The sequence below is a fragment of the Notechis scutatus genome, chromosome 2, assembly GCF_049901735.1.
Source record: "Notechis scutatus isolate UNSWTSFEM ecotype Mainland chromosome 2, rNotScu1.2, whole genome shotgun sequence".
Taxonomy (NCBI): domain Eukaryota; kingdom Metazoa; phylum Chordata; class Lepidosauria; order Squamata; family Elapidae; genus Notechis; species Notechis scutatus.
In genome coordinates this window covers 137,063,418-137,086,818 of record NC_142010.1, presented here as the reverse complement: position 1 = coordinate 137,086,818, position 23,401 = coordinate 137,063,418, and the positions used below count along the sequence as shown (strand labels likewise).

Here is a 23,401-nt window from a genome sequence, read left to right as displayed (position 1 = left end):
CTTAAGTATTGCTATTTAATGAGACCTAGGAAGTGTGCCTTTTGTATAGTAGTACTGCTCCATGAAACACATTTCTCCCTGGGATCTAGCAGATTCCTTGCTTTTAGCCTTCTGAAAAGCCATAAAGGGCTGGTTTTTCCCCCAGGGACTGGGGTAGTGTAAGACTGAAGCATTATATAGATTGATGGATTGGAGATGATTAGTCAGGCTCCTGGGTTTTTTTTCTTTCCTTTTCCTTTTCCTTTTACTTCGTTTCATTTTATTATTGTTGTGAACTGCCCAGAGTTGGGTTTTGCAAGATGGGCAGCCATATAAATCTTTTAAATAAATAAATGTCATCTCAAAGCAAATTAGTTAAAACTAAGCTGTTTTAATAAATGGTATTTACCGTTTTAATTCTTTCCCCTAAAAGCTAATTATATTTGCTTGAAGGTTTGCATGTTATTTTCAGTATTAGCCTAATAAATCATTATGATTATTTCCTGTAGTAAATTCTCCAGATCAACCATATTCTGCTTCAATTTTTTTTACATTAAATAGCATTAAAGTTCAAGGGCTGAAAATGATAGCTTGATTTAGAATACTTGTATAAAGCTCCAAAGAAGCCAAGAATTCTCATCAGTGCAGGGAAATATCTGAATTACAATTTAGGTAAAATAGTGAAAATTAAGTCTCTGTTCAATTGCTCTAAATAGACAGCTTGGTCGGAATTTTCCTAAAGTGGGATTTTCAAATTAAAGCTGTAATACCATTTCATTATTTCACTGTATCTGCAAGATAGATACTGTATTTGATTGCATTGCTCTCCTGCATTTCTATTGATTGCTTAAGATGGCAGCCTGCATAGGTTTGATGCCAGAGCAACCATTTTAACTGGTACAGGTATTCCTTGCTTTATGACTATAATTGAGACCAGAATTTCCATTGTCAGCATTGTTAAGTGGCTGCAACCATTATAAATAAATGCTGAATGCAAAGCAACCAAATTTTGATCATGTGATTGTGACGGTGCTGTGTTGGTTGTAAGGGCAAGAACTTGGTTGCAAGTCACATTTTTTTCAGTGCCATTGTAACTTTGAACGGTTAGTAAATGATTGGTTGTAAGTCAAGGATTACCTGTATACTTGGCAGCAAGAGACCAATGACCCACTTATCCAATTGAGTAGGGACTTGAATTTGAACCCCCTTAGTTTGAGTCCAACATCTTGTCCAGTATATGTCACTCTCTTTTTCCAGCTGTCAATATTTTTAGGTATTTAAAATTATTGATGAAATAGAAAACAATTTAATTGGGTTAAAATAGTCTTTTATTTTAAAAAATGAAATGGTGTTTTGGGTGGATATTTTTGAAAAGAGCAGTTTTTAATGAGAGAGAAACTGTTTTGAAAGACATTTTGCCTTCTTCTGGTCTAAGGTGAAAAATCCTTTAGAAAATAGTCGATTATTCTATCTCCTATGCAAAAAGTATAAATTATTGGAGATTTTTTTATGTAGTCTAATGTGCTTGGTATATACTTTAGAGCAGGGGTATCAAACTCGTGGCCCACTGACCGAATGCATCACACACTGGCCACGCCCATCCTGTTTAGCGAAGGGGGAAAAGTCAGGATATGTCACGTGATGACTTGACATCGCAAGTTTGACACCCCTGCTTTAGAGAGTTTCAGTAAGAAATAGTTTTAATTGAGTTCATACATTGTAATTAACTGCTGCCACCTTATATTCTTTCATAAATGGGCACAAAAATGCATTGCCCGAATTACAGTAAGCTATAATGTAGTTTGCTAAGATTTGGTTCTGCGTAATTTATGGACTCAACTATGGTTTCTTATTTAATGACTTATGACTATCATTAAGTGTTGTACCTTATGATTCTTGACTCTTGACGAATATATCTTTTATGTATACTGAGAGCATTTGCACCAAGACAAATTCCTTGTGTGTCCAACCACACTTGGCCAATAAAGAATTCTATTCTATTCTATTCTATTCTATTCTATTCTATTCTATTCTATTCTATTCTATTGTTACCTGTGAACCAGGCCACTGGCTGTGTTTGCATGATACAACTGCTATAGCTACAATTTTGCCATCAGAACTGTTCAAATGGTGAAACTTTAAAGCACCTGTCTATGATATAAAGTGCAGTGACTACTTGTAGACTGAATAACTCAAGAGAAGCATGATCTGTAGTTTATACCTTTAACAAATTACGGTTTCACATAACACAATTGCTTTAATGTGGCTCATTAAATGGATGAACCAGGTGCAAGATGTGTGTACTATTGCACTTTTTCATTACATAACTGTAAGAAGTTTGTGTTTTAGTAACTTAAAGAGTAGTGATTCTATTTTTCTTAGTACCTAATAATATTGTCTTGTACTGTAGACCGCAGATTAATCTTGTACTTGTTTCATTACCCTGTTCCATTTTAACTACTCTGCTATATCTGTATTAAGAAAGAAAATCAGAATTAGGCATGGTTGCCAGCATCAGATTTATAAAATGCTAGCATCCATACTTTGGCAAGGGGGACAGAATCAATAACAAAAAGGGAATTGTTGCTTTGAACCTGGAGTCATAGCATGTACATGGATCTGGGAAGTTAGGAACGAGCAAATTGTTTCCAAATGGTTGCTAAGAGAAGTGCTCCTGCCCTTTACATGGAGGTATCTTTCACACCTTCCCATCATGGTCACCAAATAGTTCTAGAAAAGGGAGTTGCAGCTGCAAAAGTGTAGGAGGATTAAAGATCTCTCACTCATTCGTGACTTTCTTTAGAACTGTCTCTCCAAATTCCTGCTTGTCTCCCTCTTAGCAAACAGTGGCTACAAAGCCACAAAAACCTAACTTTTCTCATAAGCATTGGTGCAGGGTGAAGCTGAAAAGGGTTTTTTGGGAGGGAAGGAGGTATGGTAGTTGTGGATGCCAAGAGTTTGCTGTAATGGTTTTTATGCTTTTATTGTGCTTAATGCTTTTACTGCTGTTTGCAAGCCGCCCAAGGTTATGTTGCATAAGATGGGCAGCTATAATAACTAAAAGCAAAAAATTGAGCAGGATCATCTCTACCCCCACAGTAGAAATTGTTGAAATCCACAGCCTAAGAGCAAGAACAGAATATTTCCAATGAAGGGAAACTGTTGAGAAAGGAAACTGGGGCTTTTCATTCCTCTCATTTGAGGGCCCCTGATTCCAGAGTGTCCTTGAGATTAAAGAGCAGACTGCATAAGGATAAAATGGGTTCATTTTTTTTCAAGCTTTGAGGCTATTGCCAAACAGGTCACAGGACTAAGAATGGAAAACGTGACCTTGGGGACCTCAGTTAGATGTCCTCTTCCCTAAGATATCAGCCATTTTTGCTGATTATCTTATTTGGTTGGGGAGACGCATAGTGAGGGTCCCCCAGAAATTCACCTTACAAACTATCTGCTAGAATTGTGTGTGTGTGGGGGGGAAATGTTGCCCTTTTGAGCATACAGCAACTCCTGTATGAAATCATAAGGAACCCCACCCCTCCGTATCTCAATATGAATTTTTAAAGAACATTCCTCGCCTGCTCCTTCCTTCCCATTTGTCCTGGTTCTGTGGCCAGTAAATTGACGTGAAATGCACTCCCTGAAAGCAGAACTTGAAAATCACCATCTTAAGCGTTCTGCCAAGATTTTAAAGAAGAGGAAAAGGCCACTGGGTCCTTCAGACCAGAAGATGCAGCAGGTGGAGAATCTGCTACATGCTTTTAAAAAAAAAAAGATTAAAGAAACAGGCGAAGGAAAGGTTCTCATGTACCTCAGGAAAAAAAAGAGCAGTTGCTGTAGGAAGACACTGTTGGAAAAGGTGGAAGCCGAGGCTTAACAGTGTCATTGTTGCTCATGTACTCAAACTCAACAGATGGCAGTATGGTTAGCAAGCAGTGTTGCTTTCCCATAAGAGGTAAACGTTAACATTGCAACAGGTAAACAAAACAGTATTATTAGACAGTCTGTATTTTATTCCACCAACACGCTAGGAACCTTGTTTCCTCCATCTCTAGATCTAGATGGCATCTAATAATCTTACAACGAACCTGTTGGGTGGCCATATTATTGGTGAAAGCAATTGTAAAGCTAAAAGATGAGATCTGGTAAAGTTTAAAAGCATTCATCCTAGTTAAATGAATAAAGAATGCTTACTTTTCTAACATCAATTTTAATCTAAATAAAAGAATCCTGGTGAGATCTTTAAGAACTGTATTAGGCAGAGTCCTTACCTAGTGTAATCTATCTATTTTAGAAAATGCTAATATGATATGATGGTGTTTCTCTGACAGGATATTCAATGTTTTTTTGGGGGGGCGAAATGATAGTCCTAAGCTAGTGCACCTATGCATCTGTTAAGTATACACAAAAGATCCTCCTTTTAGACTGAAAGAGCTCCTAAAATTTGCCCGTTTCAGCTCTCTATGCAGTGCATCAAACAGGCTAGGTGTGAATGTTTAAAGAACAAAATGTCTAGAAATGTAACATGTGCAGACATGATTTATTCCCAAACTCTGTGTCATCCCCAGTTAAAAAATATTATGGTGTCTATAATGTTCTGGAGTTGCTTAAGCTTTTGTTAATGCTGTTAATAGCTAGAAAATCTCAGGCATCCTTACCAATGTTTTACCTTATATATCTCTCGTCTCAGTTGCAGAGGCCTGTAGATGAAATGGATTATTTGCATCTTTTGCATCCTGGGTTCAGGTGGAGATATTGTAAGGAAACGGCATTATTGTTATTTTATTCCTCTGGAGGGATCAGGAAAGAGGTGGTATTATTGTCTTGATCCTCCTGGATCTCTCAGTGGCTTTCAATACCATCAACCATGGACCAGTTTCAGGGATCGAGAGTGGGGAGGCACTGTTTTGGAGTGGTTTTTCTCCTTTCTCCATAGCTAGTTCCAGTCAGTGTTTGTGTGGACCTAGCTTTAGCTCCTCACAACGTGGAACACCTCAAGGCTGGGGTGTCTCACTGTTCCTCTTTAAATATCTACCTGAAAACCAGCCAGAGCTGGCATGCAATTTGGAGGTCCTCCTAAATTTGTGGCTTCTGCTCAAAGAGCAGGTGGCAGTCACGTTTAGGGAGCTTTGAAGAGATACAATTGTGTGCCAATTGTACCACTCCTGGACTGTGAGGCCTTGCTCACGCTCATTCATGCTTTGGTTACTTCCTCTTGGAAATGCAATGTGGCCTACATGGGGCTGTCCATCCTTGAAGAGCACCAGGAAATTGCAAGTGGTGGAGAATGCTGCAACTCACACAGTGCTGGGCACTTCTTGGTTTACTCATGATACACACCTGCTATGAAAGCTGCACTGGCTCCCAGTTTCTTTCTGGACACAATTTAAGGTGCTGGTTACCACCTTTATAGCCCTACCTGGCAGAAAGCCAAGTTATTTGTGGGACTGCCTCACTTGAAGGTGTTTGCTTGCTCCACTAGGCCAGACAGTATATGCATACCCCTGAGTCCCATCCCTTAAGTATTGCTATTTAATGAGACCTAGGAAGTGTGCCTTTTGTATAGTAGTACTGCTCCATGAAACACGTTTCTCCCTGGGATCTAGCAGATTCCTTGCTTTTAGCCTTCTGAAAAGCCATAAAGGGCTGGTTTTTCCCCCAGGGACTGGGGTAGTGTAAGACTGAAGCATTATATAGATTGATGGATTGGAGATGATTAGTCAGGCTCCTGGGTTTTTTCCTTTCCTTTTCCTTTTCCTTCGTTTCATTTTATTATTGTTGTGAACTGCCCAGAGTTGGGTTTTGCAAGATGGGCAGCCATATAAATCTTTTAAATAAATAAATGTCATCTCAAAGCAAATTAGTTAAAACTAAGCTGTTTTAATAAATGGTATTTACCGTTTTTAATTCTTTCCCCTAAAAGCTAATTATATTTGCTTGAAGGTTTGCATGTTATTTTCAGTATTAGCCTAATAAATCATTATGATTATTTCCTGTAGTAAATTCTCCAGATCAACCATATTCTGCTTCAATTTTTTTTTACATTAAATAGCATTAAAATTCAAGGGCTGAAGATGATAGCTTGATTTAGAATACTTGTATAAAGCTCCAAAGAAGCCAAGAATTCTCATCAGTGCAGGGAAATATCTGAATTACAATTTAGGTAAAATAGTGAAAATTAAGTCTCTGTTCAATTGCTCTAAATAGACAGCTTGGTCGGAATTTTCCTAAAGTGGGATTTTCAAATTAAAGCTGTAATACCATTTCATTATTTCACTGTATCTGCAAGATAGATACTGTATTTGATTGCATTGCTCTCCTGCATTTCTATTGATTGCTTAAGATGGCAGCCTGCATAGGTTTGATGCCAGAGCAACCATTTTAACTGGTACAGGTATTCTTGCTTTATGACTATAATTGAGACCAGAATTTCCATTGTCAGCATTGTTAAGTGGCTGCAACCATTATAAATAAATGCTGAATGCAAAGCAACCAAATTTTGATCATGTGATTGTGACGGTGCTGTGTTGGTTGTAAAGGCAAGAACTTGGTTGCAAGTCACATTTTTTTCAGTGCCATTGTAACTTTAAACGGTTAGTAAATGATTGGTTGTAAGTCAAGGATTACCTGTATACTTGGCAGCAAGAGACCAATGACCCACTTATCCAACTGAGTAGGGACTTGAATTTGAACCCCCTTGGTTTGAGTCCAACATCTTGTCCAGTATATGTCACACTCTTTTTCCAGCTGTCAAAATTTTTAGGTATTTAAAATTATTGATGAAATAGAAAACAATTTAATTGGGCTAAAATAGTCTTTTATTTTAAAAAATGAAATGGTGTTTTGGGTGGATATTTTTGAAAAGAGCAGTTTTTAATGAGAGAGAAACTGTTTTGAAAGACATTTTGCCTTCTTCTGGTCTAACGTGAAAAATGCTTTAGAAAATAGTCAATTATTCTATCTCCTATGCAAAAAGTATAAATTATTGGAGATATTTTTATGTAGTCTAATGTGCTTGGTATATACTTTAGAGCAGGGGTATCAAACTCGTGGCCCACTGACCGAATGCATCACACACTGGCCACGCCCATCCTGTTTAGTGAAGGGGGAAAAGTCAGGATATGTCACGTGATGACTTGACATCGCAAGTTTGACACCCCTGCTTTAGAGAGTTTCAGTAAGAAATAGTTTTAATTGAGTTCATACATTGTAATTAACTGCTACCACCTTATATTCTTTCATAAATGGGCACAAAAATGCATTGCCCGAATTACAGTAAGCTATAATGTAGTTTGCTAAGATTTGGTTCTGCGTAATTTATGGACTCAACTATGGTTTCTTATTTAATGACTTATGACTATCATTAAGTGTTGTACCTTATGATTCTTGACTCTTGACGAATATATCTTTTATGTATACTGAGAGCATTTGCACCAAGACAAATTCCTTGTGTGTCCAACCACACTTGGCCAATAAAGAATTCTATTCTATTCTATTCTATTCTATTCTATTCTATTCTATTCTATTCTATTCTATTCTATTTCTATTCTAATGTTACCTGTGAACCAGGCCACTCTGGCTGTGTTTGCATGATACTACTGCTATAGCTACAATTTTGCCATCAGAACTTTTCAAATGGTGAAACTTTAAAGCACCTGTCTATGATATAAAGTGCAGTGACTACTTGTAGACTGAATAACTCAAGAGAAGCATGATCTGTAGTTTATACCTTTAACAAATTATGGTTTCACATAACACAATTGCTTTAATGTGGCTCATTAAATAGATGAACCAGGTGCAAGATGTGTGTACTATTGCACTTTTTCATTACATAACTGTAAGAAGTTTGTGTTTTAGTAAATTAAAGAGTAGTGATTCTATTTTTCTTAGTACCTAATATTGTCTTGTACTGTAGACCGCAGATTAATTTTGTACTTGTTTCATTACCCTGTTCCATTTTAATTACTCTGCTATATCTGTATTAAGAAAGAAAATCAGAATTAGGCATGGTTGCCAGCATCAGATTTATAAAATGCTAGCATCCATACTTTGGCAAGGGGGACAGAATCAATAACAAAAAGGGAATTGTTGCTTTGAACCTGGAGTCATAGCATGTACATGGATCTGGGAAGTTAGGAACAAGCAAATCGTTTCCAAACGGTTGCTAAGAGAAGTGCTCCTGCCCTTTACATGGAGGTATCTTTCACACCTTCCCATCATGGTCACCAAATAGTTCTAGAAAAGGGAGTTGCAGCTGCAAAAGTGTAGGAGGATTAAAGATCTCTCACTCATTCGTGACTTTCTTTAGAACTGTCTCTCCAAATTCCTGCTTGTCTCCCTCTTAGCAAACAGTGGCTACAAAGCCACAAAAACCTAACTTTTCTCATAAGCATTGGTGCAGGGTGAAGCTGAAAAGGGTTTTTTGGGAGGGAAGGAGGTATGGTAGTTGTGGATGCCAAGAGTTTGCTGTAATGGTTTTTATGCTTTTATTGTGCTTAATGCTTTTACTGCTGTTTGCAAGCCGCCCAAGGTTATGTTGCATAAGATGGGCAGCTATAATAACTAAAAGCAAAAAATTGAGCAGGATCATCTCTACCCCCACAGTAGAAATTGTTGAAATCCACAGCCTAAGAGCAAGAACAGAATATTTCCAATGAAGGGAAACTGTTGAGAAAGGAAACTGGGGCTTTTCATTCCTCTCATTTGAGGGCCCCTGATTCCAGAGTGTCCTTGAGATTAAAGAGCAGACTGCATAAGGATAAAATGGGTTCATTTTTTTTCAAGCTTTGAGGCTATTGCCAAACAGGTCACAGGACTAAGAATGGAAAACGTGACCTTGGGGACCTCAGTTAGATGTCCTCTTCCCTAAGATATCAGCCATTTTTGCTGATTATCTTATTTGGTTGGGGGAGACGCATAGTGAGGGTCCCCCAGAAATTCACCTTACAAACTATCTGCTAGAATTGTGTGTGTGTGGGGGGGAAATGTTGCCCTTTTGAGCATACCAGCAACTCCTCACAGGAGTTTGTTCTCAAAAGGTACAAACCTGAACAGAAATAAGTATATATGTATGCGGGTGGGTGGAAATATCTGGGATTAACTGCCGCTCTACTTGACAATCTGATTTGTGTGGAATCCTGCATGTTTCCCCTCTACACATGTATTTATTATGAGCATAATCATCCTTAATTCTGAAAGCGGCTGCATTTATCCACCCCACCCCGCTTTGCAGCTCTCTCGGCAACGCTGCTTGGGTAGATTCCCCCCCCTTTTTCCCCCTTCACTTCCCTCAGTAGTGGAAATCCCCCTTCAGCCAGATGGGCTGCGAAAAGGATGGGTGGGGGGCGGAGGGTCTGGGGCGAGATGGGCCGCGCTGAGGTGGGGAGACGGATAAGGCGGAGCTCCGAGCCGTGAGTTTCCTTCTGCCTCCGCCTTCACACCACCCAACAATAGCAGGCCCCGAGTCGGGCCGTGTCGCGGGAGGATGCGCCAAAGGTACCGGGGGGGGGGGGGGCTCCGTGGCGTAGGCGAGCTCAGGCTCGGTTCCCAGCCCCACCGCCCACCCCCACTTTTAGGGGCTGGAGGAACGGACAGTGGGGGGCGGGGGAAGGAAGCGAAGTTTAAAAGCGCTGGCGGAGAAGCTGAGGAAGGGGTTACTTGGGGTGGGGTGGGTGGGAAGAGGGCGAGCGCTTTGGAAAATGTCGGGTGTCTGAAGCGGAGCGCTAGCAGGGGAGCTGCTGCAGCAGGAGCTCTTCAAGGGAGCCCGGGAGCTGCCCCGACTTCTGAGCCCTGTAGTTTCGAAAGAGAGGAGGCAGCCGCACGTTTCCAAAGCTCTCCCGCCCGGAGCCGGCAAGGAACGTGTGGATGGAGGACCGTCGGGCGCGTGTAGGATTTGCGGGAGAGAAGGACGTGGTGGGTAGGCTTGGAAGGCTGGCAGCGCTGTAGAGAGCTTTGCGGGGGGGTGAGGAAGCAGCGGGGGAAGACGGTCTGTGGGGCGTGGGGGGGAGAAGTGGTTTGTCTCTGAACAGGTCGCCCCGAAACTGGATTTGGGGACCTGGGCTGTGAAGTTGCACTGTTGGACGGGATGCATCTATAGCAGAGGAGCGGGATCCCGAGGGAGGCTGTTGCAGAAGGGCGAAATCTCAGATTTCTTCGCTTCTGCGGCAGGATATCATTTGTTCTTGAGAGGAAGGGGGGGAAAAGGGAGAGAGAGAGAGAGAGAGACAGACCACTACAGTTGCATTTCTTTTCTTGCTGGGATTTGGATTGAAGTGACGCCCAGATGTCTCCCTGCGGTCCGTGAGATCTGTTTAGGGCTCTTTGTGCCATGCATACAGAGGTTTGGCCCTGCAGTTTCTTCTCCCCCCCCAAAAAAAATCGGAAATGCAATGCAGCCAAGAAAACGCAGGCTTTCCAGCTCGCTTGTTTAGATCCGCTGAATGCCCTTCACTGCTTAAGTAGCCTGGAGTAAGTATCCTGGTAAGTGCAAAAGGCAGCCAGGACTGTTTCTTGATGTGCAACAAGGTATGTGTAAGATGTACGAGACAGAGGAGGGCGTCTTTTTTTGCAAGAGACTCTGGGAACTTGGAAGGGGTGGAGAGGAAATAGGAAGCACTCTATTTGAAAGACAGAGGGAGCTTCTAGTGCGGCTTATTGGACTATTTACAAAAGCCACCGTTGAATCAGAAATCCCAAATGAGAAATTTCATTAATTCACTGTATGTCTGGGACGATGTCACATATGTCGGTATGGTGAGAGTATTGAGGGGGACCACAAGTGAAAAGCTGTGGTGCCAAGACACTCTCCTGGGTCAGCTTCAGCCTGTTAAAGATTGGGAACTCCTATGTAAGGGGGTCATTTTCCTCAATCTAGTTTCCATTTGGTATGTTGGGGTTGCATCTGTCAAGATCTCCTTTAAGAAGAAAAAGAAAGTATATTACTAGGATTTGATTTTATTTTTTGTGGGAGGACAAAACTATTACACTTTCTTTCTTTCTGGAGCTTCCAGTTAAGGTGGGAATTTTATTTCCCAGTTCTCTTGCCCAAACCTGCTTGCTCTAGTTTTCTTCCAAGCTCAATCATATATTTCAGAGGTTTTTGATGCTGCCTTTAAAAAGCAGTATTCAAAGAGTTTATTTTTGTGTTGTTTTGTTGAAATACTAAGGGTGGTGCTTCTAGTTTCTGTAGGTAACTCCTGGTTTGTTTGTTTTCTCATCCAGTTGTTCTGAGGATTTTGGAAACTGTCTCCCCTGGGCTGGGAAATAGTGAAAACTCCTGGGATTGTGGACGCTAAGCATAAATTTCTGTGCTGGTTGACTGAACTAATTCATTCCTCTCTTGAGACTCCTTTTTCTTTGAGTTCCACTACTGAGACACCGCAAAAGAACTAATTATTACTGACTCGTAGAGTAATCAAAATGCCAAAACCAGTGAATGCATTGCAAGGAAAGTAGATTCCTTAAGCTTTACTTTTTAAAATATAGTTAAGCCAGACATATTTTTAAACCATGGCCAAGATGGTTTAAATATATCTTAGCAGTTCTGAAAATAGATGCATTTTAATACCCTGGAGTACTGGTGCAGTGTTTCTCAACCTGAGCAATTTTAAGATGTGTGGATTTCAATTCCCAGAATTCCCTAGCCAGCCATGCCTCTTAAAAATGCCAAGGTTGAAAACTTTGCCCTGGAGTGAAATTTGGGGAGAGGATGGGATGACTGAATGGGGTTAGAGGGGAGAGAAGATGCTCAAGTGGATGGTTTTTTTATTAGCATTTTGCATATTTATTCCCCAAAATCTGCAAAGCAGCTTTCTTGGGTGCTTTAAAATGATGAATTTTGCAGAGAAATAAGAAAGTGGAACATATTATATACATATCTGCAACTTTTAAAGATTTTTTTAAAATTCCATTTGAAACTATGAAGAGGTGAGGCTGAATACTAATCCTGCATTGCATATGCTTTATGTTCTCAAAGCTAAATTGAAATGCTGGATTCTTCCTCCAGGGACAAAATTAGTGGCAACTGCATTTGTCTTCATCCTTTCATATTCTTCAGGGAATTATTCAACAATTTAGAATAGAAAATGAATACAGTGATCTAACTTTTCCTCCTTCAGACCACTCTGAAGTAATTTCTTCAGCAATTCTGTAATTGGAAAGAGAATTATTTGAGTTAGCTGGCTAAACCTCCCCCCCACTTCCCCCTGCTTTTTCCAATTATAGCCATTGGAGTTCAAATAAATCTGGCAAAGACCAAGTTGAAGATTGAGCTATAGGATAAAGATTTTCCTATAATCTCTTTAATCTTGTTTCCTATTATAGAAATAAACTCCCATGTAAATGATTTGTGGGTTTTTTTTTCCAGGGAGTAAAAAAAATAATTCTGGATCTTTGAGTTTCTCAAACTCCCACTTGACTCTCAGGTTGAACAGTTACATTATCTAACTTTTTATAGGTAAGATAACTTCTCTATAAACTCCTTGTATTTTCATGACCCCAGTTGGGATCTCTTTATGAAAATTATACATTAGCATTTGATTTGAATTTTGGTTTCTATTGCTAGTTTGGTTTCTGCCCATTCTTCTTCTAAGGAGCATAAAACTACTTTTATTCCAACTTGTTATTTTATCTTTCTAACCAATCTGTGGGTAGGCTAGTCAGGGAAGCTACAGCTGCAACAACAACCAGTAAGCCTATGTTGGCTATGTTGATTTCCCTCTAATTTAAACCTCGCCATTCACCTATTGGGCTACATTTGGCAGTGTTTCTCAACTATAGCAACTTCTAATTGTGTGGACTTAAATTTCCAGTATTCCCCAGTTGATGTGGAAGCTGGCTAGGGAATTCTGGGAGTTGAGATCCACATGTCTTAAAGTTGGCAAGACACTGTTCTTAGGGATAAATAACTTCATGTAACTTCAAAATTATCTTGGTCACTGCCTTTAGAAAGCTCATTAACAAAACAAATTGCAGGTAAGATGAATGTTGTCTCTCTCAGTAGAACTTAGAGGTACCCTTGGCCGCCCTATTTGGCTACTCATTGATAAAGGGAGAAGTACATAGTTCTGCTTGTTAGGTTTGTCACTTAGAATGGGGAACCTGGGATTCGCCAATAAACTCCAGATTTGTGTTCATGCATTAAATTTGCAGGTTCATTTTTATATAAAGCTCCAACGTCAGCTTCTGCATTGGTACTGCAAAGCCACAGACATGCTGGGTGAAATACCCTTTTGCCTTCAATACAGCGGTTTCTGGCTTTCTTTCTAACATCATGGCAATCTTTCCTAGCAATTTACAGCACTAATTCCCCCTTCTTAAATCTGACGTCTAGCTGCTTGGAATCCCCTGAAATTACAAACTGTGTCAAACTCCGCATAAAATGTTGAGCCTGAGAAAGCTGGATTTGGGAAAGTATGTCAAATTACGGATCAAGTAAAACTGATTAGGTGACTTTGGACACTGTCATGGGTTTGTTTACCTATAGCAGTGATGGCGAACCTTTTGGGCACTGTGTGTCCAAAATGCGTGCATGCGCATACCCAAAATGCAAAGTCCACCCTTGAGTATGCCCCCCCATGCATGTGTGTGCCCCCCATGTGTGCCCCACACATGCACCCCTCCCCCACGCATGCGCGGCAGAGAACCGAAGCCCAGCTGGCTGGCGGGAGGCACCTGCGCCGTGGAGCTGAGCTGGGGTGATGGCACACGTTCCCACAGAGAGGGTTCTGCGTGCCACCTGTGACACATGTGCCACAGGTTCACCACCACTGACATATAGCCAAGTCAGTGGGCTCAAAAATCCAAGAGAGCCAAAATAATCACACAGATCCTTAGGCAACCCGCACACACAAGCACTCAAAGGCTAGTCCTCACTGCTCACTATTCCATTATTTCCCGCTATGTTACCTCTTCTGCTCCTCCAACTACAACTTATGAGTCCTGCTGGAAATCAGTATATATCTTCTTTATGCTGCTTCAGGCTGCTTTATGAACACGTACACTTCCTTTCCTCTCTGCCATATATACCAACACTATCAGCCTTGGTTGCCTGCCTGCTCACCGTTTTATAGTCAACAATTGTCATAGTCACTGCAGGGGTGTCAAACTGGTGGCCCGCAGGCCAGATGCATCACATACAGGCCACGCCCACCCCTGCTCTGCGAATGGGAAAATTGTGGCGAAATGTCACGTGACAGCAATGTGACGCCCGTGAGTTTGACACCCCCCCCCCGTGCGTGTAATGGCTAGAAAGAGGACTTAAAGGGACAGACCAACAGCAGCACAGGGGGGTGGGCATTTTGGAGGCAGTCTTATCTTCTCACAGATAACCCTTGCCTTGAGCAAGTGAGCTTGGCTAAAAACAAAACACGCAAATTTCAACATATGAGCTGAATCCAGAAGACTTACTTGATCGTGTTAAGCAAGGCTTGTGTTGGTCATGTCTAGTGCATCATGAAATTAGGAGAAGGTGCATGGTTCTTGAGTTCCCACATTGCCCTTTCTGCTGGTACAACACTGCTTAGGGCCTGTCTGCCCAAGAACCACCTCTCATTGTTAAAATCTGCAGCAGGTCATGTGGAAATGTCCCCACTGTCAAAGGTTTGTCTTGGTGTGAAGGTGATATATGGTGTGATATGAGGGGCGGGTGTCTTTTTGGTCGTTGTCTCAGGTTGTAGATGTACTCCTTTTAATTGTGAGGTGATTTTAGTATTTTCACTGTGACATGATCTGTCTCTAGTAGTTCATATTGTTTTTTTGTAGTTCTATAAGCTGCTGTAAGAACTCAAAGAAATAAATGCTTGCACGATTTCAAGGGATGGGACTGGAGAAGAGTTTATTTCTTGAATCCGAGTACATAATACATCAGAGTAGTGTTTCTCAACCGTAGCCACTTTAAGATCTGTGGACTTCAACTCCCAGAATTCCCCAGCCAGGTATTGAAGTCCACATCTTAAAAGTTGCCGAGATTAAGAATCCCTGCATCAGAGACTGAACATTGCTGGACTTGGAGTGGTACATCTTAAAATCATTGTCGGGGCTTGTGGATTGTAAGCCATGGCTTTCATAATGGCTTGCTGAGCAAATCATAGTGGCTTGATTTCTATGTCATGTAAAACAGTAAACTGCAGTTTATAAATAATGGCTGGATTGCCAAATTGCATTAAGCCGAAAGCAAATTAAAACATATGGATTAAACTAATCAGATGCCACAGGAGGAAATTTCTCCTCCTATGCTGAAAAGGCTCATTTTGGCTATACATTGTAGAAGCTCTGCTGGATTTGACATCAGTCCATCGCCCCTGGATTCATTCTCTTACCTGTGGCAAGTCAAGATGACCTGGGGAAGTTTGCAAACTGAGCATCATGGATGAAGAGAGCCTTGCTTTTGATCTCCAATGTATTAAAATCTGTCTGGTTGTAGAACAGGGGTGTCAAACTGGCGGCCCGCGGGCCAGATGCATCACATGCAGACCAGGCCGACCCCAGCTCCATGAATGGGGAAAATGTCACAAAACATCACATGACGGCAATGTGACGCCATGAGTTTGACACCCGTGTTGTAAAAGGTCTAATTTTAATATTTCTGATTATCTTTTGGATTGTTAATGTGTCCTTTTTAAAAACCAGCCCATCCTTTAAAAAAAACACAACAACTCGGCATCACCCGGGATGCTGCAAAAGTGAGTGCTGTAGTTTGGTTGTTGCTACCCTGATAGTTGCTGGTTTGTGAGCAGAAGAATCGAGGCTTAAATCTGTAAATCCAGACTACTTCAAGAAGAGCCAGCAGATGGGCCCCAGCTGCATCAAATGTTTCCCCATTCTTTTCTAAACTGCGCGCTCTAGCAACCGTCACAAGCATGGAGTGAGACGTACCAAGGGGAAATCCTTGGAGGAAAAGGACTGTGGGGGTTGGATCTTTGTGTTTAAAAATAGCTCTCATTGCGGTGCTCTGCTGTTCCTTTACATTGCCTGAATGCTGACGTAACTCTTTAAGGCAGGGCTGTCCAACCTTGGCCCCTTGAAGCCTGGCGGACTTCAACTCCCAGAATTCCCCAGCCAGCAAAGCTGGCTGGGGAATTCTGGGAGTTGAAGTCCGCCAGGCTTCAAGGGGCCAAGGTTGGACAGCCCTGCTTTAAGGCAACAATCCTTTGATGAAGGGTGCGCAACCCTGAACCTCTCTTTGCTTCTCTTTCAGGCAAAAGTGATGAAGGGAAGCCTGGAGGTTGGGCTTGTCATAGTGTCCATCATTGGGCCCCTGAAGACAGGTAAGAAAAGGCTGGGAAAGAGCTGGGCCGAGACATTAACTGGGAATCATACATCATCCTGTATGGGGGGGGGGGAGGGTTTGAGGGGGGAGGCAATCCACTCCCTGGACATCACCTGCAGTCCACCTAATTGTAGTATGATCAAAATGACTAGATTGTATTGGCCCAGTTTTGTAGTACTTTATTGAAAAATTAAAGCTGGGGAAAGTGGAAGCAGGCTGCCTCTGGAGACTTTGGTTTCTACTCTTCAGCCCCCTGCCTCCACCCCCCCCACCAAACAGCTGTCCCTGGGCCTGATTTCAAGCCTGCTTTGGGTGGCTTGGGAGTTGGGAGCCCACAGAGACTTCCCACTTCTACTCTGGATAAAATAAAGGGAGAGCAAAAAATAGGCTCCACAGATCCCAGTGCATCATCCGTAGCCCTGGATTAACCATTAAGCAAAATAGGCATGCTTAGGCCCCAAGGGAAGGGGTCACTAGAGGGTTTTCCCTCCTCGCCCTTGAGCCGTTGGTAGCACAGTGGTTAGAATGCAGTACTTCAGGCTACTTCTGTTGGCTGCCTGCAGTCCGGCAGTTTGAGTCTCACCGGCTCAAGGTTGACACAGCCTTCTCTCCTTCCAAGGTCGGTAAAATGAGGACCCAGATTGCTGGGGGCAGCAGGCTGACTCTGTAAACCACTTAGAGAGGGCTATAAAGCACTGTGAAGCGGTATATAAGTCTAAATGCTATTGCTATCATGTCCGTAAGACTTTCACTGCAGCACTCAATTTTAATTTTCAGCTCTTACTGAATCTTCATGTCACTTAAGTAATGGAAAGGCCATAGGGCACCATTGTTGGGCTGGGCTTAGGGCATCACTTGGCCTTAATCCTTCCCTGCATCATTGTTGATGCCAAATGGTCTTCTGCACCCCTTTGGATTATTGGGCTGAGCTGTGTGGCCCAGCGCATGCTATAAGCACTGGGTTATAACTCTAGTTAATAGCCTCAATCCTGACCACCCCTTTCTGTTAGAGAAATCCCAGTGGCATCAATGGAGGCAGCTGGTGAATGGTCTTGCCCCCTTGAAATTGCTGGTGGGTCTTTTATTATGGCAGAAGCATGAAACTTGGCACTCTTTTACTTGATTCTCTCTGCCCAAAGGAAACAATGTCTGAAATTGAGCTGCAGTGTGAGATGAAGCCAGAAGGGGATGGCCATGAGCCAAGGACACCCCAGGATCTTCTGCAGAGACTCCGAGAGCTAGAGGTACTAAGGCCTGATCTTGTTCTGCTGAGTTAAGGGGTTCTAGAGACCAGAGCACCAGCTGAATGAAAGGCTGGCAGAAAAAGTGAATTGAGATCCTATTGCAAGCAATTTGTTTCTTGGTAGCTTACATACCATCTATTATTTCACTTAAATGTGAGCTACCTCTCAGCATCGGCGCATATAGATGGTCTTCGACTTACAATCAGGTGCTTACTGACTGAAGTTCTGATAGACCTACCTGGGTGGTACTTACGACCTGGATTTGAGGTACTTTGTGTGCTTGGCAATGGGGCACATTTATAGCCATTTGCTGCAAGTCACTATCATGGAACCACGGTTTCTGATGGTTTTGCTGAAACCCACCCAGCATTTACCTCAAATTTTCAGCAAAACTGGTAGGGAATGATGGATTCACTGACCAACCACAGAGTTTGATTACCATCTCAAGAACTACCTATGCAGAAATAATATGAATGTTATATAAGCCTATTGAGTGAGCACAGGCTCGCATAAGTGACTGATCTGAATTAGTTTTGCTCCCTTGGTGTTACAAGCAAGAGTCATTTGCTCCTAATTCTCCAGAATGGGCACCCTTTTTCCAACATGGCGTACAGGGAGAGGTAAACCCTCACATCAGACATATAGGCCCAGGTGAATTCATTATGTGAGTCAAGTGTTGGTTATTCTATTTCTGTTTCTTCCTAATGAGAGTTATATGCACTTTGCCACAAACATTGTATTCTGGGTTTTTTGAGTGGGGTACATGACACATGTTTACAAGGGATGGGACAACAATCTAGTTGACCTGCTGCTCTGGTTTTTGAAGGGAGGCGCCAGTCATTGAAGCTAGTGACCTTTAATCCTTCAGTCTTTTCCCATGGGCACAGGTAGAAAACATAGCTTTGCAATGCTGTAGAATAGGAATTTTCAAGGACAAGAGAAGTGGGGTGGAGCAGAGAGAAGAAGGGAAGTTGTCCATGCTTCAGTTTCTTTTCCCATATGCTTCCTGGAGAAGAAACTCGGGGTCCTCTTTTTTTCACCAGCAGCCTGATTCTTCTCTTTGTCCTCAGGCAGAGAATTTGGCTTTGGTGCAAGCCAATGAGAACCAGCGGGAAACCTATGAACGCTGCTTGGATGAGGTACCGCTGCTTTGCCTTCTCTTCCCCTGACAGCACCTTCTGAGGGAGGGATAGCTGCCTCCCTTTGTGCTTATATCTGCTCCTTCTTCTTCTTCTTCTGCAGGTAGCCAACCACGTGGTACAAGCGCTATTAAACCAAAAAGTGAGTCTGTCTCCAGGCCTGGTCTTTGGGGGTTGATGGTATCTTTGGAATTTTGAGAAACTGTTAAAGTGGAGCAGGGCCAGGCACACAAAATCCTGCAGAAAGCAGTCCGGTGAAATCGCGCCTTTGTAGCCCTCCAGAGATTCTATCCCGCTCTGTTTTTCCTAGGCCTGCTCCCAACCCCCTTTCCCATTTTTACTTCCCAAGAATGTCTCTATGGATTTCAGTGGCATTTTTGAAGAAGTTAAAGATGATACCAGCAGCTACTGTTTTGGCTTTAAAGCCGTGTAAGTTTCCTGAAACATTTACGTCAGCAAGCAAAGGAATTGTCTATAGCAAGGGTCTTCAAACTTGGCAAGTTTAAGATTTGTGGACTTCAACACCCAGAATTCCTGAGCTAACATGTCTGGAGAAGGAATTCCGGGAGTTGAAGTCCATAAGTCTTAAAGCTGTCAAGTTTGAAGATCCCTGGTCTATAGGCCCTTTGTTGACTGCGCTTACTGTATCCTCTGCTGGACTTCATTAGGAGGAGGATGTATGTATGTATGTGTTATTGGAGGCGGGGGCAGGGGTTGTACAAAATTAGTGACTTCCAGATAAGGGTATTAGCTGTGATCCTTCTGCTTGGAGGTAGGCACATTGGACTATGGAAGATACAACTGCTAAGTAAGAAGGGTTAGGCTTGTTTGTACTCAAGGAAGAGGCGTTGATACAACAATTAACCTCTGGATACTGCATGAAAGAAAGGCACAAAATCTATTAGAAACAACTGCTTGTTGCTAGAAGTGTGAATTCTTCCACCACTCTTGTTTCTGGTGGTAATATTCGTATTGCCTTTTAAGGTAGTCCAAATGCTTCTGTTAACCCTTAGAACAGGGATCCCCAACCTTTTTCGACGCCGCGCCCGGTTCCGGCGTCAGCTGGCGCCGTGGCCGGTTCAGCGTCAGCTGGGCGCCGCCATCTTTTTGACGAAAAATCACTTCCGGTGACGTCACGAAATGATTTTTCGTCAAAAATCGGCGCAGCGCTCCGCTGAGCTTTTCGGTAGAAATGGCTTTCTACCCAGAAAAGCTCATCGGAGCGCTGGCGCCGCCATCTTTTTGACGAAAAATTGCTTTTTTACCAAAAAGATGGCGGCGCCCAGCAACCAGCGGCCCGGTAAGGCTTGTTCCGCGGCCGGTACCGGTCCGCGGACCGGCGTTGGGGACCCTGCCTTAGAATGTTCTCAGATCAGTGTTAGCTGTGTTTCAGATCAAGTCCCCACTTAAGCTGGTGGTAGAGATGAGAATTGAATGAGGACTTCATAATTCACTCAAGCTCAAAAGCAGAGTACGGGTGCCCTCGACTTACAACAGTTCACTTAGTGACCATTTAAAGTTATAATGGCGCTGAAAAAAAGTGACTTATGGCCGTTTTTCAGACTTATGACTGTTGCAGCATCCCCATGGCGACGTGATTTACATTCAGAAGCTTGACACCTCACTCATATTTGTGATGTTTGCAGTGTCCCGGTGTCGTGGGATCCCCTTTTGCGACCTTCTCACAAGCAAAGTCAATGGGGAAGTCAGGTTCACTTAACAACCATGTTACCAACTGAACTGCAGTGATTCGCATAAAGAAATGTGGCAGGAAAGGTTGTAAAATGGGGGAAAATTCACTTAACAAATTTCTCACTTAGCCACATAAATTTTGAGCTCAATTGGGGTCGTAAGTTGAGGACTACCTGCATTTCATGCATCCTTTCCTCCATTGTTGAGGTTCAGTCCTGAACCCCTTGGCCTGTTGTCTTCCCCGGAAATCTTACATGCGTCCCCCCACAGACCTCCAGAACTGGTTTTAAAATTGTAATTAAAGAGAGGTGAAACTAAGCCAGTAAGTCTGGCTGGAGTAGAAGTGTACTATAATTCATTTGTAATGATGAAGTCACATTTAGGTTTTGTGCTCTTAGAGTTTGGAATGGGAATATCAAAAGAACTTCAACTAAAAGTCCTGCCACTGGTCTCTATAGACAGACCAAAAATAAAATAAAATACGCAGTCTGGGACAATATTCAGCCCACCAGCTTTTGTGGCTCCCCCAAAAAGATTGGGCCAACAATATGACCCCTGTTTTGTGTTTTGTGTAACAGAGCGGGAATTGGAGCTTGGAGGCTAAAAAAAAAACAACAAACCTACCTTGAAGACTTGTGGTGACTTAGAATACTTCTTTCTCAAACCTCCGAAATTCCCTCTAAACAGAGGACGTGGCCTTAGCCTACTTTTGGAATGCACTTCTCATTGTTCTAACAAAACCAGGTGTAAACCTTGAGCTGATAGTAGTTGTGTATCCCTGATACAGATGAAGGACAGGCAGATAGTAGATCTTAGTTGCTTGGCATCGGCCCTGCTAATACGAATTGCATTTGCCCTCTGATTAGCTCATCGCCCAAAGCTGCTTGTTGATCTCTTTTGGGGGGGGCAAGGGGATTTCACCTGGTATTTTTGCATGCCAAAACTGTGTCTTGCTCTGTATTGCGTTCTCAGGAGTCAGCAGAGAGGGCTCCTGTACTGTTTCCCTCTTCCTCCTCTACAGTTTTTAAGTCCTGACTATCAGAGTCTGTTAAATATGATCAAACCTTTATGCCCATCCTTAACTTGAATGACTTGTGCAAGTCACGGGATTTAGGGTTCTTTGGGAGGGGATTTGTGCGCCTTGATGGCAAACGCCGCCATTTCTCCTGAATCCACTTTGACCACAAAAGACCCTAACTTAGAGGAATCCTGAGGGGAGGGAGGAAGCCGAACAAGAGCATTTGCAGGTCCTCTCTCGATTCTAGCTCACAGGTGAGATTCTCTCTTTCTCAGGATCTCCGTGAAGAATGCATCAAGCTGAAGAAACGGGTCTTTGACTTGGAAAGGCAAAACCAGGCTCTCAGTGATCTTTTCCATCGAAAGCTGACTTCTGGATCTCTCTCCCAGGTGTGTCCTCTGTCTTGTTATCTCCCTTCTTTCTTATCACGTGCTCAGCTTACACGTACAGGCATGATTTGTTTGCTGGGTGGGTGGGTTTAGGTGACCGCATGTAGAGAGAGATTTTTCTTTAAAGTCACGTAAGTTTCCCGAAACATTTAAGTCAGCAAGCAAAGGGATTGTCTACAGACCCTTTGGTGGCTACACTTACTGTATCTTCTGCTGAGCTTCATTAGGAGGAGGAGGAGGAGGAACAAATGGAGCTCTTGTATGTGCTGTGGGGGTGCTGGAAAGAAGATTGTTTTATCTAGCTCAAAGGTTTGGGGAAATGTTGCATTTACAGCTGCATCACATTATTCTACGCTACCTTTATTTTGTATGCCGAGCCAAAATCTGGTTAGTCATAGGTTATTTGAATGAATTACAATCATTTGGGGGCTTCCCAAGGCTAATAAACCTTGGTGGTTTATCAGTGTGACTGCAGAGTTCACATGTATTTCCAAGCAGCGTAGAATCGCTGGAAGTACGTTGCATGGATTTGTGTTGAAGGCGCTGCCGTTCAGGGTGTTTGCTCTCTGCGAGCAGATCTCCTGGAGCCATTCATCCTATTAATTGTCTCTTCAGACTCCAGCCCATCCAGCTTCCTTGCTCTCCAGTCCGTCCCCGATCTCCCAACCAGGCACAGTAGAGAAGCTCCCGGTTTCGTTTCCCCTGGGACGGTGCCTGTTGCAGAGAGAGGTATGTTCTGTAAGACCTCTAGTGTCCGTTCATTTCTGCATTGCCACCTTCCGGTACAGACCTGCTGGTGCTACTGCTTCATCGTTGGGCCACTCCGATAGCTTCCCTGTGCATCATACTTATTTAATAGTTTAAGGCAGGGAGAGTGTGTACGTTTTTTGGAATGAGGCCCAGAGCCATTAATTGATGCAGTGCTGCACAGCGTAGACTTTAGATGCAGTAGACATCTTATGCTGTGAGCATCATGGCTCTGACTCAAACCGTGAGATTTGGGGGCAGTGGCATTTTTTTTTTTCCAAGGGGAGAAAAAAAGAGGAAGATCAGAGTTACCAAAGGAGAACTGTTGCATTGTATGTAGGGAAGTGGATATGGGATTGTTCCTTCAAAACTGGTTTCAGAAGTTGAGTCAGGCAGATTTTGTTTGTTTGTTTGATTGATTGATACATGTTTCTAAGGTCACTTGGCTTGATAACTTTGGGCGGCATACAGTATTTTGAAAAGCAAAGTTATAAAATAACAAGGATGGATAGCAATAGCACTTAGACTTATATATTGCTTCACAGTGCTTTTGCAGCTCCCTCTAAGCAGTTTTACAGAGTCAGGCTATTGCCCCTCAACAATTTTGGATCCTCATTTTACTCACCTCAGAAGGATGGAAGGCTGAGTCAACCTGGAGCCTGGTGGGATTCGATCTGCCAAGGTGCAGGCATCTGGCTGTCAGCAGAAGTAGCCTGCGATGCAGCACTCTAACCACTGCGCCACCGTGGCTCTTAGAAAGAAAAGAAGATCATTCCTGTCGAAGAAAACATCCCTTGATCCAAATAGGGAGACTGCAGAGAGGCATCTTCCTGGACCCACAGCTCTTGCTTGAAGACAAGTAGTAGCTATGCTTAGGAGGGACTTTGTACACTCCTGGGTTGCATGCCAGCTCCTGGACCAGAAGGCCC

General features: G+C 42.8%; 1 protein-coding gene across 3 annotated transcripts in view; it reads left to right on the top strand.

Annotated features, from left to right (window-relative positions):
- NCKAP5L (NCK associated protein 5 like) overlaps window positions 1-23,401 on the top strand; it is a 58,753-nt gene that overhangs the window by 24,089 nt on the left and 11,263 nt on the right. The window contains exons 1-7 of one of the 3 annotated variants that reach the window (XM_087954002.1): window positions 9,389-9,471; window positions 16,172-16,241; window positions 17,383-17,487; window positions 18,558-18,626; window positions 18,730-18,768; window positions 21,612-21,725; window positions 22,341-22,454. In XM_087954002.1, coding sequence (XP_087810128.1) covers window positions 17,389-17,487; window positions 18,558-18,626; window positions 18,730-18,768; window positions 21,612-21,725; window positions 22,341-22,454 — 435 coding nt within the window. In that variant the 5' untranslated portion in view covers window positions 9,389-9,471; window positions 16,172-16,241; window positions 17,383-17,388. Of the gene's footprint in view, window positions 1-9,388; window positions 9,472-10,362; window positions 10,456-16,171; window positions 16,242-17,382; window positions 17,488-18,557; window positions 18,627-18,729; window positions 18,769-21,611; window positions 21,726-22,340; window positions 22,455-23,401 lie in introns of those variants that run through there. The other 2 variants (XM_087954003.1, XM_087954001.1) reach the window with 2 other exon arrangements.